General features: G+C 35.6%; 1 protein-coding gene across 6 annotated transcripts in view; it reads right to left on the reverse strand.

The window, feature by feature from the left end:
* Positions 1-16174, reverse strand: part of LOC122401209 (calcium-activated potassium channel slowpoke) — a 121333-nt gene that overhangs the window by 61827 nt on the left and 43332 nt on the right. For 4 of the 6 annotated variants that reach the window (XM_043403204.1, XM_043403208.1, XM_043403207.1 and 1 more), the window contains exon 7: positions 9603-9694. The exons of the other annotated variants lie outside the window; for them this stretch is intronic. In XM_043403204.1, coding sequence (XP_043259139.1) covers positions 9603-9694 — 92 coding nt within the window. The remainder of the gene's footprint in view (positions 1-9602; positions 9695-16174) is intronic. 6 annotated transcript variants of the gene reach the window in all.

The following is a 16174-nucleotide window of genomic DNA, read 5'->3' on the forward strand; positions in this document are numbered from 1 at the left end:
TTAGGAAGGAAGGCATAATATTATAAAATGTATCGATATTGCATATTAATAACGCTTATTTCTACATTCTTGAGGATAGTACACATTATAGTAAGATAGTCTTCGTTGAATCATTCAACACTCTTCACATACATATTCTCTATCATTGCTTAAGAAAGAGCTACAGTCCAACCCGATTTTCAGAATCACCTTGTGCATAGATGGCAATTCAAATTAAACTTCATATTCTTTAACCTTTGACTATGTGTTGTGATTCAAATTGGTAGCTAAATGAACAGTTTTTAAATTATTTTAACGCAAAACAACGAAATACGAAATTATATAAATCATTTGAACAAGTTCAAACGAAGAAAGTAAAAAAGTAGTAGTTCTATAAAGCGTCATAATCCGATAAAATAAAATGTAACTATAAATTTAAACAAACGACGATGCCATCGTATTATATTTGATCTCTGCAGAGTTTTTCGACTTGGTTCTTGTTATGTTTCTTAAATATTAATTTTATGAACGAATAAATTCATATAGGATCTGATATAAGAATAAAAACTAAATTCTAAATAAAATAATAGAAAAACTGCTTACGTAGCTATTCTTCATACGAAATCATACGTCGCAAAAGAAACTCCCAGTAAGACGTTCAGAGACATTTTTTGGCTCATTGTGCGTGTGGCAGACGTAAGACAAAGCAAAATTTGCGTGATCGGACGACCAAAGCGTCCATTTTCTATACTAAACGAAAGCTAAGTCATAGAAAAATGTGCTTGTATGCGCAGATCGCTGCCTCGTGCCAAAAATAACCGATATCTTGTATTGTCGAATAATAAAGAGTAGAAGGGTTGCTCGACCGCATCAAAACAGAACCATACTTGTATAAATCGCAGAAGAAAGAAGATATAAACAGTACGTAGTGAAAAGCGACAAAAATATAATTCACGACTCTCGCGTATTGCCTCGGTGAATTGGATAAAACAAGAAGCCTCTGACGAATCATAGAAATACATGAGGAATACGAACTACTTTTCGAAACCGTGCGGTGAGGCAGTCATATACATATTACGATGTATATGTGTATATAACAAATGTATGTATAAAGTTTGCTAAAAATAAATAGACAGATAAACAGATAGATAGATAGATAGATAGATAGATAGATAAATGGATAAATGGATGGGTAGATAGATTGATAGACAGATTAGATAGATGGATGGTTAGATAAATTGATGAATTGATAGTTGGATAAATAGTTGGATAGAAAGATGGATAGATACAGGCGAAGGTAAACTGGCTAATGGATGGGCAAATATATGTGTAGTTAAATCCATAAGTCCATGGATAAATATTTGGGTAGGTAGATGGATATGAAGCAGGATAGACAAAAGGGTGCATAGGTAGACTGATAGACGAACAGATATGTAGGTAAGTAGATGGTTAAGTAGGTAGGTAGATAGTTATGCTATATAGATAACTAGAGAGAAAGAGAGAGAAAGAGAGAGAGTTATATAGATAGGTAGGAAGATCGACAGAATAGAATAGGTGAGTTGATAGATAGGTAGATGGATAGAGAGGTACGTAGATAAATAGATAGATAAATATATAAATAAATAGATAGATAAACAGATATATAGATAAATAGAAAGATAGATAGAAAGATAGATATATAGACAGATAGATGAAGAAGTAGAGTGAAAGAAAGAAATATGCAACAATAATATATTGATCTCATCTACTATAGTGTGTATATTAACATATGTGTATATAAGAATAAAACACGTGTGTGTATTCCTCTTTTCACAAAAGTCCAAGCATACCATCACGTGTTACCAAGATATTTACTAACTGGTAAAAAGTGGGTAAGAAAAGCGGTGAGAGTCAGCACAAGGTATGTTAAATAAACGGTGAGCGAAATGGTAAATAGGGGCAGTGAATTCCAGAATTTGGGGATGCCATTTTTCTAACAGTTACGGATCAAGGTGTAAAGGTAAGGAACATTTACGCCAGTCAGAGAGAAAGTCTGGATAGCAGCCATAAACCTGTTTCTCCTTTAGAAAAATTTTCACAAAAACTGGAAAAAATACGTTCTTTCGCTATCGAAGGAAAACATTAAACTAACGCAGTGGAATCGCTTCTCTATCGCTATACAAAAACTAATACAGTATAAAAAATCCAAAACTCTACGAACGATGCTAGAAAACCCGAAAATTTCAAAATTTTTGCAGTCTTGTCTTCCAAAAAATCCTCAGTATAGCTATAAAAATATTACGCAACAAGTACCTTTCTTTCATTTTTAATTTCGATATGAACGAAGATGACAAAAAGTGCAATTTGAAATAGAAAAAAAAATACATAAATACGCGCACGATTTAAAAAATTTCTCGGGTCTAACTGAAGAATCGAACACTTTGAATTTCAGTGTCGAAACGTTTAAATTGAAGGAAAAATTGTAAAAAAAAAGAGAGTAAACAGTTCACTTCGCTATCCAGGTTGACTTCGCTCCTCCTCGCATCTATGCGACTACTAGGACAATAGTTTGGGGGCTAGTTTCAAGGGGTATCTTTGGCTGGCTTCCACGTAGGTGGATTTCTGGGGTACCTGCGTCCACGCTCACGCTTGTACTGGCCACCGTACTTGCAGCGGTTCGCGGCGAGCTCCGTGATCTCTGGGATCCAGCTGGCAAACACCGCCTACACACCCACAATCATCCGTTGCCGTCAGAACAGTGCCCTAACTTGAGTTTTTTTTGTTTTTTTTTTATATTTGTTTTTTTTCAGTGTATGTGTATTTTGTTACATTCGTTTTCGTTTCGTTTACTGTCACACCGTTATTGCATTTTTTTTTTTTAATTTCCCGAACGCCTCTTTACAACGCCTAAAACGATGCACGCTCGCAACGCTTCACTCTCTGCTCAATCGTTCATGACAATTTGGCGAAAATGATCGTCGTGCAACGTTCGAAGAAAGACAACGATATTCGGGTTACCGACGAGGCTAGTTACGATAACTACTCTAGCACGGAAGCTACTTTAACCCATTGAAGGCCGTAGGATTAGAATACAAAAGCTTTTTGATTCTTCTGATTCCCAAATGGTCTTGGATTGATGGTAAAACCCTTAACTGAATAAGTTTTACCTACCTTGAAGCTGAAAAAACACGTCCCGCTTTTCGGGGACAGTGGCCATCACTCTACGAGATCATTTGAGATGCAAAGATAGTTAGAATTGGATCCCGGAAGTAAGGCGGCCGTGAATGAGTTAAAGTCGCGCATCTGATCAAAGCGAAAGTATCCCCTATCGGCGAGAAGTAGCCATCGATGGAAGAGAAAATGATGTGACAAACTATTTCCGACATCGTAACAAGAGATTACGATCTCGAATAACTCTAAATATTTTCTACAATTCGTTTTTAAAAACCAAGTATGGCCATTTATTTCTGGAAATGTTAACTGTTGCTCGATCAAGGTGGACAAACTTTTATACATTTTTCATAATTGGCTGAACGCAATCTACGGCTATAATTACGGTACACTAAAATCTGAAGTTAAATAAAAACAAATATTTTGCTATTAAATCGTGATCTCTTGTTAGGAACCTGTTTTCACTTCACGATCAGCCCTATCTCCAAACATTCATTACCGTACATTCCGAGCATACAAACCAGTTCTCACTTCTCTTCAGTCACTCTTATTTGCGCATTTAGAAGCGCAAGTTTGCACGTCTCGTGTACGTTCGATTCTGTGATACGTTGATTAAAGTAATTGCACGTAACGCTTTCGTCAGAACAATGATATCGATCACGCGAGAATCAGGCTAACCTGGAAAGGTAAAACAAATAAAATTGTACCGCATGTGCCTCCAGTTCCTCGATCGTAAAATAATAAGTAACCATATGCTTCAGAAAATAATAGATAAACACGGGTTTGTTGTACTACGAAAATACAGTGCCGTTAGTTCTTCTATGGACATATTGTTTCACGTTAGAGTGCGATGATCCTTCGATTAATAGTCTAGTTTTTATTAGTCTCTAGACGACCGCGACGCGTATTTCGCGTTCGCGAAAGAAACAAGTGTTGTGTAAAGCCTCGTAAAAATTTCAGTCTTCAAGTAACTGGCATGCAGGCTCTATTGTAGCGTGTGATGCGGACAACTTGCAATCTGAGTGGTGCACAAACGCGTCGTTAACATTTCTGCGATGGCATCATTCGCCGTCAAGAGTGCTCGTACGTGAATCAAAACGTAACTGTGTTGTCCAACATAAAGGAATACAAGGTGGAAAGTAAACAAAAACTAGGGCGGACGTTGCATGTCGCGTATTATTTGTACTTTGATCGCATATGATAATGTATAGAAGTTTCGCGTGGTGTACTTTCGGTATCTGGCACAGAAACTCGTAGTAACCCAGCTGTAGGAAATATAGTCGTTCGCTCTTTAACGCGATTTTAAGCTAATTCTTCTACGAACGCGAACACGATAGAAATACCCTGCGTATTTTCCTCCAGCTTGGTATTCCGTGTTTCGAGCGAACCGTATATATTTCTTTCCAACACTAATAAAGCAATGTCCGTGTACGTGTATGTAACCATACGCTAGAGGTAGCAGACTAAAGTGGCAAACCGTGCAATCTTGGTGAGAAGTGTGCTTTTGTCGCAGTTGAATGGATCCTGAAGAATTTGGAGAAAATTCGTAGCGGAGCGAAAATAGAATAATTAATTTCCAATGGTATTATAAGTTCGTTGGACGAGATCACGTCGATCTACTCTGAAACGTACGTTTCTCCAAATTTCTTTCAGCAGAACTTGTAAAATTGTAGACTTTAATGTTTTTTCGATTTATCGGATGAAGTAAAAATTTTATGTAAGACGCCAATTCTATTTAACTTCTTCATGTACCACGTTACTTCGGAACGAATAAATCCCATTGTACTGGAACTATGTACTGGAAGAATTGATTATAAGACTAGTAACTACTGCTGCTGGAAAATTATTCTCCAAATAAAAATTTCGAATGACGAATAAAAGACAAACGACAGTTTGTCCATTACTCGTTAAATAGAAATTTGAACTTGAATTTTGGAATGAAATATTTATTATTTTGCTCATCTCTGGTTTCTAGATACCATAGTGTCACTAGTGGATTTTTTAGAATATATAACTTCAAGTTTTCTAATATACGAGATATTCCAAAACGATGGAACAAGTCTAAATATGATATCTTTTCGTGCCAACAGAAATTAAAAAGACCTGCAACATTTTGCAATCTGAGTCTCCATTTTTAAAATATAAAACTCGCGTTCTATCGTATAAATAATTATTAATACCGATAAATGTGTCGAGGTGTACTACAAATTATTAAACACAGGTCATCCGCCTACTTTTATCATTAGTTTATTACTACGAATTCGTCAGATCACGCAAGTTTTATTTGCTTGCGCGAATATGAACGTGACTCATGTCTTTCATTCTCGAGGGTTAAATGTCAGGTGACTTAACACGTGACTGCACGCACATATCCACATCAAGGGAATTAATTTTTGTCGTTTTCAAAGAAGGTTACATGTCAAATGCAACTTCGTTTCGAGAAACTTCTACTTGTTACGCGGTTGAAACTCTAGATTTTAAAAATTGTGCAGTATTTTTTAAGTAAAATTTTCCATTCTATAATTAGAATTTTCATGTAATCAGTAATGAATGAACGCTAGTTTATCTTTTATTCGTTATTCAAAATTGTTAATTCGGTAACGATTTTATCTATCTTTGATATTCACCCTATCTTCACTACGAACGAAGAATAAATTCATGGAGTACACCACCACCACGGGATTGCTTCCCGCGAAGACGTTTAGAGCCCGCAGGGAACTATTATCCGATAACTTAAATAAGATCCCTGAGGTCGGAAACGCTGGTCCAGCCCCTTCACCTATTAGGTGCCCTCGTGGACTCGGTTCGTCGACGATCCTTGTCATCCTCCCATAGCCTTACTTCTTTCAAATAGTATTAGATGGCACCCGATAGCTAGGCTATAGGCCTAGACTCTCAAACCCACCTCTTCGATCAAGCCACTCCCTCGGGGATCTTATTAAAGTTATCGGATAATACCTGCCCGAGGCTTACTCTCTGTTGTTCTGTCTTGCTTTCGTACGATATATTTTATTTACTCTTATCATTCACTACCTCTGGATAATACGTGCTGTCTGGTAAGAATGGTCAGATGTTCTCCACATTTGAATATAATGACATTTTGCTATCTTTTAAGTACAAAATATACTTCAACAGTATGGAAAACGATGATCTAAATCTTAGCCCTTTGCGGATAAACGTCGACAAATAGTTATAATTAAATAATGGTAATATTTCTTTGTATTAAATGCACTAGATAAAACATTTTTTTTGGAGTTAGATAATGTCTCTTTTACTCTGTAATATAATACAGTAGTTCGTTCGTATAAAATGAAAATTTGTAAGCTCGTTAACCTAACTTAACCACGTGTTATCTCAGTATCGTATGTTATCTAAACCTCTTATGAAGGCCGACGTTTTCTCGCCAAACAGTTCCGTCCACAAAGAGTTAATTGCCTTGACCGGCCAATTTATTTGGCGGTGACTTTCGCACGAACGTACAATCGAGACAATAAGTGTCGAGTTTCCAAATAATAGGCAATCCTGATCTCAATGTCGGTTCATCAAGATAGTTCCCTTGACCAGCACGTGACTGCGCGCATTTTTCACAATTAAAGTCAACTAGATTTGCACTCTTATACTAGCAACAATAATTCAAACTTTACAAGTCATAATTTCAATCATCCCCAGTACTACAATAGCACGGAAAAATTATCCAAACTGTCGTAAGTTATCAAAATGTGAATCAAGCAACTTTAACAGCCCTTAAAAACAGTTAATAAACTCACAAAGGAGTAAGTGTAATTATTTTGCATTACTCTTGTAATTTTAATTATTTAAATCTCGAAAACAGAGCCCTAGGTTGCAAAATGCTACAACAATTTTCGTTTACCTTTCGCACGCGAGTATCTTATTTTATGATTTGTTTCACCATTTTGAGTCTCCCTGCGTGATATTGTTTGTTGACAACAAACGAAGCTCCCTTCATTTAAAAAGAGGAATAATGTACGAAATAAAGACGTTGAAGACAATTGGTACTTCTTAAACGTTACTATACGCTATTAATCTTACTTAACACTAAACCTACCATGACCGATCATCTGATCGGTTGAACAATTAAAATTTTTTTGTAAAATACCAGACAAGATATGGTATCAAATTCTGGTCAACTTCCAATGTAAATAGGAAATATAGCAATGAATGAAAGAGGGAATCTTCACTGTCTACTGATTTAGAATAGTCTAGCAACGCGTATTAAAAATAGTTAAACTTTACACGCATGCAAAATGCGTGCCTCTTTGAAATGATTTTTTGTTTATGTCGATCCGACTTTTTGTTTTGGAGAGATCGTAAATTAAATGAAAGGATAATTTTTCAATTTCCACTCGACGTTTTACAAAGGCTATTAACGCGTATTAAAAATACTAAAACTTTAGACGCGTGTAGTTCTGAAGTCACTCATGTTTTCTGCCTAACTGAACCATCGTTAGAAGCGGCAAAGCTTCCTCTTTGAAATGATTTTTGGTTTTTGCCGATCCGACTTTCCGTTTCCGAGATATCGTAATTTATGTAAAAGGTAATTTTTCTAATTCGATTGTCTCTATCTCCGTCTAACGTGTCGCGTCGGACCTCTTTCTCTCGCGCGTGAGTGACGTAGCACGTGCAGTCAACGACCTTGGCAAGGCTGTAGTAAGACAGTTCATTGACCTCGCGACGTAAACAAACGCTTCGAACCCTTATATCTCCGGAACTAGCCATCGCATCGACTTGAAACTAAAATCGCTATACCTCCGGAACTAATTACGCTATCGGCTTGTATAAACGCTCATTTTAAAGGGCTTTTCATCCTCTTTCTAATGATCATAGCACCTACTATAATTCATGTTGCCTTCCATGTTTATTTTGACATTTACTTTGACCCAAAGAAGTTTCTTTCTTTCTTCTTTATCACAGTGCGATAAAATTGGATTATGAATTGTTTATTTCATTGGAAATGAATTTTAATTTGTGTACGGGGTGTTTGCGTAATTACAGGTGTTGTTTCCGGAACTAATTATGGTACGGACGGGAAACAAAATTCGCTTTTAAGGGTGCTTCATCTTCTATCCAATAAAAATTAAAACATTTCAACGTAGTTTGTAAATTTTCTGTATGGTGTTAAAAGAGATAAAGAAAGACTTTTGACCAGTCATGGTAGGAATGAGTATACATGAATTGTCGGTAGGTTTAGTGTTAAGACTTTTAATTGAACTACTATCGGAATGTACTTTCTTCTTCGGTCATTCGACAAGTTTTACGACATACGAACCATAGTTCTCCAAAGCAATTAAGTCGGTACCTGCAATTTGTACGATTGACGACATCGTAATGAAAGCAATCTTCATAATTAAAATATAACAGAACTATTAATATTTTATAACAAATAAGAATTTATATTTTATAATACAGGTCGAAATAAGTATGAAACTTTTTTAATAGGTTGCATTTAAAATATTGAAATGGCACTTAAAGCGTAAAAATTCTTACATTACATCTTTCGACGAAAATAGACAAATAAATATTCTTATGTAACAGGAACAGATACTTTGTTCATTGATACCAAAAAGATTCTTTATATCTGTTTTATTATGCAAGATACCCGTCCCATAGGAACAGTTTAAAAAAATGCCCTCTGTGAAAGAATTTCTTCCACGAATAAACACAAGTTCAGTTCTTTTAAACACAATTTAAAAAAAATGTTAACTATATATTTTGATCCCCACTTGATTATCATACTTAATGATTTCTGTAACTATTTACGAATCAATTATCGAAATTATATAAATCTTAACAGAAATTTTACATTTAAAATGTAATATTTCGTGTACCGTTTCGTGAATAGTTATCACAATCGCTGAGTATAATATCATTATTGTTAATAGTTATTATGTTATTGTCATCAAACTAACTTTGTTATATTCTATCGTAGAAAGTTGCATTTAATTCATTGCTAAACTAATCTATATTGATGCGCTCGATACTTCGTTACGATGATGTATTAAATTACTAACGATGACATTACTTGTTAATGTTTTTCTGTCATTCTATATTACTGCATTCCGAGGTTTCATTCTACGAAAAATAAACTATTTCAACCGGTTAATCAGCACTACTCGGTTAATGGTAATGTGCGTGTATTTGGTTCACTGTAACCGTATTACCCGTATACCCGAGTACTAACCGGTTAATCCGGTACTCGGGTACCTGATAAAACCGGTTAAATCAAGATCACTAATGCGTACGCGTCTATACGACCATACACTTGTGTGTTGTGTGTGTAACGTAAGAATAACACGATTCCGCGGAAACCGCGTGCGACTGATACGGAAAACGAGTATATACGTTACAGGTGTAAATACATACGGAAGTATGTAAATATATACATATACACAATGAAAGTAAAAAGTTAATACACCAAAGAGACAGGATTGAAGGATGTAATTTTATAATAATACCTCTTTCCGTGTTCCCGCTTGTATTCGCCGCTGTACTTGGACCTACTGCCTACGAGCTCTATTATCTCGGGTATGCTACTAGCAAAAATTGCCTGCAAATAGAAATCATAACTGGAAAACACTATGCCACTACGAACCGTTAAAAACAAACTGGGTCATCTATGTGTAGTTGCAAATTTTAGAGCGGGACTTTTCTTCAGATATAACACGCATCCGCTGGATCCTCGGATATACGTTGCAGCAGAACGAGAAAAGGAGAGGAAACGAGGAAGGGGGGCAAGAGAAATGGCGGTTTCTTTGGGGCAACGACTGCGTTTCCCTATACGTTACGCACGTGTCGTTGTATTCATGAAAAAAGTGCCGATCACTGTGTCATACTCGCGCTCGTATCGAGCAACGAAAGTGACGCGACGTCTGATGTCAGGGGAGATCCGACGACAATGAGACTAGAATCGCGAAGATACTATAAATCTTGCGATAACTTTCGCCGCAACTTCGTCGCGAGTCTTTGCCACGCGCTCGATAACAAAAGCATCGATAAATCGCCGTTGTAATCTTCTAAGACTCTTACAAAAGACCGAAAAAGAGAGTAGAAAAATGTTGGTTCATGCATCAGAATTTTAGAGGGCTTTAAAGTTCACAGAGAGAGAGGGCGCCGTATGAAGTGTTACAATGGCTACATTTGCTCCTACAGCTATTTCTCGTCAAGTAAACAAGCAGTAGTAGTAATGTTTAGAAGAATGTTAAACCTACAGAGAAACGTACAAGTGAAATAGAACAGTTCCCGCAGTTTGCTTTGGCAGTACTTATAAATGCAACGTTCGCATCATTGCAGCGAGCAATTTTTCATGTGCTTAATTTCGTAACTGGCATCGTTATTATAGGCGCAGCATCGATGCTACGAAATGAATGTATTTTCCAGTAGATATAACACCGAGAAAAGATTGCAAAAGGTGAAATTCACAGTGATAACATTTTTTTTTCAGTATTCTTGACAGTATTATAAACATGTTCGAGCATATTTTAGTACAAGATGTAAGATAATGACGTATAAACATAGATCTGGATATTAAACATGTCCAAACGAAACACGATTCTCTGATCCAAAACTGCAAATGACTTATCTATTTTTGTTACTGTTAATAACGTGGTCTTCTCTTGTCATTTTTTTCAACTTCTAACGAATTCATTGTAATATGGCAAATATTATGAAACGTATTATTCTTATTAAAGCATGATTATTTTCATGTTGGACTGTCGAGAGATTTTGTGTAAACAGAGCTGTCACTCTGTACTTCAACTTGTCGCGTACTTATCCCCGCCACTTCCTACTGTTTAGACCGATTCTATTACTCATAGCTTTTCACTGTCATTCAGAATTGTCCTAGGAGTGATTGGAATACAAGCACCTCGAATTTTGACACTATTCTTCAAGCCAAATTAATTGGCTGTTCAAGGCCATTGAGAAGTAAATCCCACCATACGATCCATTTCATTCTTTATGTTAAAATCAGAAATATCAAGACAATGAGGAATAAAAATGTGAAGGTAAAAGATTGATAGGTTTCAATGGCAATTTGGAGTCGAAAAGATTATATCGCCGTCTTATAAATCCAAAACATACCTGCTCGAGTATTCAAAGAAAGGGGAAAAGACGGTAGATAAGGAAAAGAGGAAATAAAAGCAATCGAGAAAGGGAGCAGACATAAAGAGACGAGAAAAGGGGAAGATAGAAGCAGTTGAGAAAGAGAGGAGACAGTGTGTGACGTCGCTTGCAGCCGAGGAAGTGGCCTTGAGCAACCAGTTAATTTGGCGTCGAGAACACTACGCTGCACGCCTGCTCGCTCCGGAATAAGGGTATATCACCTCTTACGTCAGGTAATGAAGGCTTGCTTTCAATTTACCGAGACATTAATGTCAAATATCTTTGCGAATGATGCGAATTACGACTAACGTTTCAGACCATATCATCGGTTCGTTACCACTCTAAATTCACCACGAAAAATTCAGTTGAACTCGACGATTTCGTTATTGCTTTCACACTTTTCATTACGACAGTGTTTTCTTCTCTTCTTTCGTGCCCATTGAATCTGCGTTTCCTTCCAGATACAATTCTAGAGTTCGTTGGACCTTGATTTTTAAGTCATTGATTCTTTTCAAATATAAACTATTTGTTTGATCATTATTTCTCGCTGGTGGGGATATTTGTTAACGTAGTCCATACAATGTACATTTCCATGTACTTATCGTTAATTTATATTATCTGTTCAAGTAATTCGTTATCTAAGTTATCCAAGTAAAATTGGTTAGTTAATCGAGTCCATTATTTCCATATTTTGTTAACTGCCTTCTGCAATGTTATAGCCATCATTTATTTAACACAAAACAAATAAGTCATTTGCAATGCTGAAACAGAAAATCGCATTTCATTTAAACAAACCTTATACTCGCTCTAACGTTTATACGACATTTCTTATTTACTTTACCGGAGTAGTGTAATAAAATTTTATTCTAATACCCTGTATTATTTTTTAAGTACATATTTTGGCAGTACGATTTACAACCAAAAATGTTCAATTCTCCATGAATACATCTTCCTGCAGATGCGTAGTACGAATAGTTAGTAAATGATGTTCATCAGCGCAGAAAATGTAGTGAAGTTGAAGAGGAAGTGATAACGAAGGCAAAAGTTTCAGTGAAAATGTACGTAGGCAGAGAATTACAGAAAGGAAACAATGGAACAAGTCACATTCTTGGATATAAAGCAGAAAACAGAAATCAGGGAAGCTTGAGCACTGCGTTTCGACTAATGGTAGCAAACGAAGCATACTAAAACATCTAGAAGGTTAAATATATATGTCTTCGTGCATGTTTAGAGTTAGGCAGACCCCTACCTTTGTTGTTCAAAATCAGGTACCAAATTTTGCATTCAACGTTTGGATACGTGCATTCCATTTTACCATTTTATCATGGTATTTATCAGTTTGTTTTAATATACAAGACTGCAACGAGGGAAGCGCTACTACGTTCTTGCAATTTTACTAAATCTAATGTCTTTTAATACTGTAATACTACAAGAATCAACGACCCACTGTGATCTGTTAGTGTAATTCCATTAATAAATTTCAAAGTGGCATAATTTCTGCTCAAACATTTGGATCTCATAGTGCTCCCTTCAATTTTGAATCATGTTACAAGTAATCCACAAATATGCACTCTCTTTCTATTGTTAGACATTTCAGGCAACTAAAGACACTGCGATTAAACAAAAGTTCACAATAAGATAATGTATAGTAGGAGGAGGTGTTTGTATATCGAATTTTATTGCGTCGAATTTAGAAGAAAGTAAAATAATCGTAATAGATGTTGATTTTTCGAAAATTTCCCTAAACGGGAACACTAAATGAAAATTATAATTTTATAAAAACTAGTTTCTATAAAGCTTTGCACGTTATATTCTTTGAATAGTGTTCCATTTCTTGTATTTAAAATTAAATTTTTCTCACTCTAAGTTATTGTTCTTTCGTACATGGACACCCCACACAGAATACCGTAACAAAATAAAGGAACGACGAAGCTCGGAAATAAATTTTTAAACTGTAACTATAATTTTTAAAAATCTTATTAATATACTAAGACTCCAGGACTTTATTAATAAGGAAAGATTCCCAAGCCGGTAGTTAAAACATTATGAAGCTTTAGAAGCACGTAAAGAATATTTTACTAAGACACTACGTTATTGTTTTGTCGAAAGTAATTGCTTAAACTTTCTCGTACAAATTGATTATAATAATTTTAATGAAAATCTTGCGAAACTCCATTAACTGAAACCTTGTATTACGAAGTACTCTTCATAATTACGAAATTTTTCAAAAAAACATGTTATGCCACTAATTAGAAGTTCATAATAATGTATAGAGTAACAAATTAACTAGATCCTATAGAAAACGTATTAAACATACTAAATCTTCTCGTATTATTTACGGTTAATTATTTACAGTAACATACTCATATAATTAAAAAAAAAGGCAAAAGACGTGTAACTACTTTTATTTAAAGCCTCAAATTAAAATAAACATTTCTCTGTAGAATTCTTTGACGTTAATTATCGTTTGGATTTATAAACTGAAAACAAAAAATAACTCAGCTTTCATTTAACCAACGGATGAAATATACAGGGTGTTCGGCCACCTCTAGCAAAAATTTTAAAGAGCGATAGTAGAGGCCAAAATAAGACAAAAATCAAGAATACTAATTTGTTGGTGGAAGCTTCGTTAAAAAGTTATTAACGTTTAAAGTGCCGCTCTTACTGAATTTTTTTCTCGAAAATGCGCAAGATTTTGAGGGGTATGTCTATTCACCAAAAATGACTGTAATTGAACCCTATAACCGAAAATAATTTTTCCACAACGATTTGCAATTTTTTAATTTTCTCGAATAATTTCACACCTTCTCTATTTTTTTTCTCGAACGTGGGCAGGATTTCGTGGGTATGTCTAATGACAAAAACTGATTGTAATTGACCCCCGCAACCGAAAATAATTTTTCCACAACGATTTGCAATTTTTTTTCTCCGTTGAAAAATTTAGGCACCTAATTGGATTTTCAGTAAGGAATTTTTTTCTCGAAAGTGCGTACGATTTCGGAGGTATGTGTAATGATAAAAAATGATTGTAATTGATCCCCGCAACCGAAAATAATTTTTTTTAAACGATTTGAAAAATCTTTTTTCGCCGAAAAATTTCAGCACCTACTCGATTTTTTTTCTCGAAAGTAGATAGGATTTCGGAGGTATGTGTACTCACCAAAAATGATTGTAGTTGACCCCCGCAACCGAAAATAATTTTTCCAGAACGATTTGAAATTTTTGAATTTAATTGTTAATAACTTTTTAACGAAGCTTCCATCAACAAATTAGTATTCTTGATTTTCGTCTTATTTTGGCCTCTACTATCACTCATTAAAATTTTTGCTAGAGGTGTCCGAACACCCTGTATAATGTATCACCAAAATATCCTTTACGTGTTGTCAAAGTTTCATAATTTTCCTTGCAGACGATTTCAAAAACGGACGAATTCATTCATTAATTTTTCTTTCGGTCTACAATCCAGTTTAATTCAACATCTCTTACGTACAGAGTATATTGAATTCGGTTTGAAGCGGTTCTTTGATGCTCAAATCGCATATAACACATCGGGTCTCTGTGACATCATACTTCCAACCAAGTGCCAAACAGCTTGAGAAGGTTCCAAAACAAACTCATCTCTAAACGGTACGAGGACATTGTTTCCATTAATTATCAATAAACAAAGGAACTAAACGGCTTTACCGAAAAATATATGAATACCAATAATAATTTCTTATCGTTCGAATAACGGTAATTTTGTCAAATATTCTGAATAAGTGATCGAGAAAAGTGTCCTGGAGTGAGAAACTGAATTTTAGGTTGATTTCTAAATTCCTCCTACTTCGGTACGATTATTTGTTATTTTCTGTTAAAGAAACGCGAAGCTTCGAGCGAGCTTGCAAGATTTTCCCCCTCGGTAATCGCGAATCAATTGTCCAGGGTGTTCGCGATCAACAGAAAAGGAAAAGAACGTCGAACGTTTCGCAACGGCAGTTTGGAAACCAAAGACAAAGCGGCCAAACGTGTGTTTATGAGAGTAACGTTAGCAGCATGTTAGCGATCGCAGAAAACAGACAGACATACAGACAGAATGAACAGTCATAGATCAAGCTCGCACAGACACCAACATTATACTAAAACCGTCAGACTTCGTGCCTTCTGGAAAGACGTGCCTCGAATCGCCATAATACACAGACAAATCTTCCTACGCGCTGGAAAATCTTTTTTAGCAGATCGCGTAACTCGTGAACATGAAATGACTCGAGGCTCGTTCGTAGGTAGGGACCCTGCTAGCACAAGTTAGTTAGCAAAATGAATAACCAGCGACAAATCAAATCAACGCGTTGATTCGATTTACCACATCGTTGACGATGATCGATACACTTGTTGGAAAATTAAAGGCAGACAATGAGCGTGACGAGATTCGTAGAACAAATTGAAACGTAGAAAGGAGAGTAAAGTATGTTATAAGGAGTTCAGACATGTTGTTAAGATACAATGAGCATCATACCCAGCCATTTTCTTTTGGTATTAATTCAGCGAAAGTTAATTGTTGCTGCTGCAACAAATCGGATTCACATTATTTCGCGATAAAGTACCGTGCCTCGCGACGATTTTAGTTTTTTCCGTCACAAGGTAACTGTGTGCACGAAAAAGGCAATCAGTTCTACAGTCTCAAAACTTCTCGATGTCGCTTAACAAACGAACCTCTACTATAATTGCACATGATGTTCTATGCCATTCTGTAAATGGATGTATCTCCAAAAGTACATCACGGTGAAAAATATTGAATCTAATGGACACGATAAGATAATTCCATATCCTTGTCTTTGTATTTTCTTCAACGTAAGGTCTCTGTTACTTTTCTTGAATATCAACCACGTTTCTTCTAACGCAGGACGAATGAACATAATAATTTTTAAAATCTGAGAATAAAACAATCCAA

Source organism: Colletes gigas, unplaced genomic scaffold, assembly GCF_013123115.1.
Source record: "Colletes gigas isolate AHSC1104 unplaced genomic scaffold, ASM1312311v1 Colletes_gigas_Sc00022, whole genome shotgun sequence".
NCBI lineage: Eukaryota > Metazoa > Arthropoda > Insecta > Hymenoptera > Colletidae > Colletes > Colletes gigas.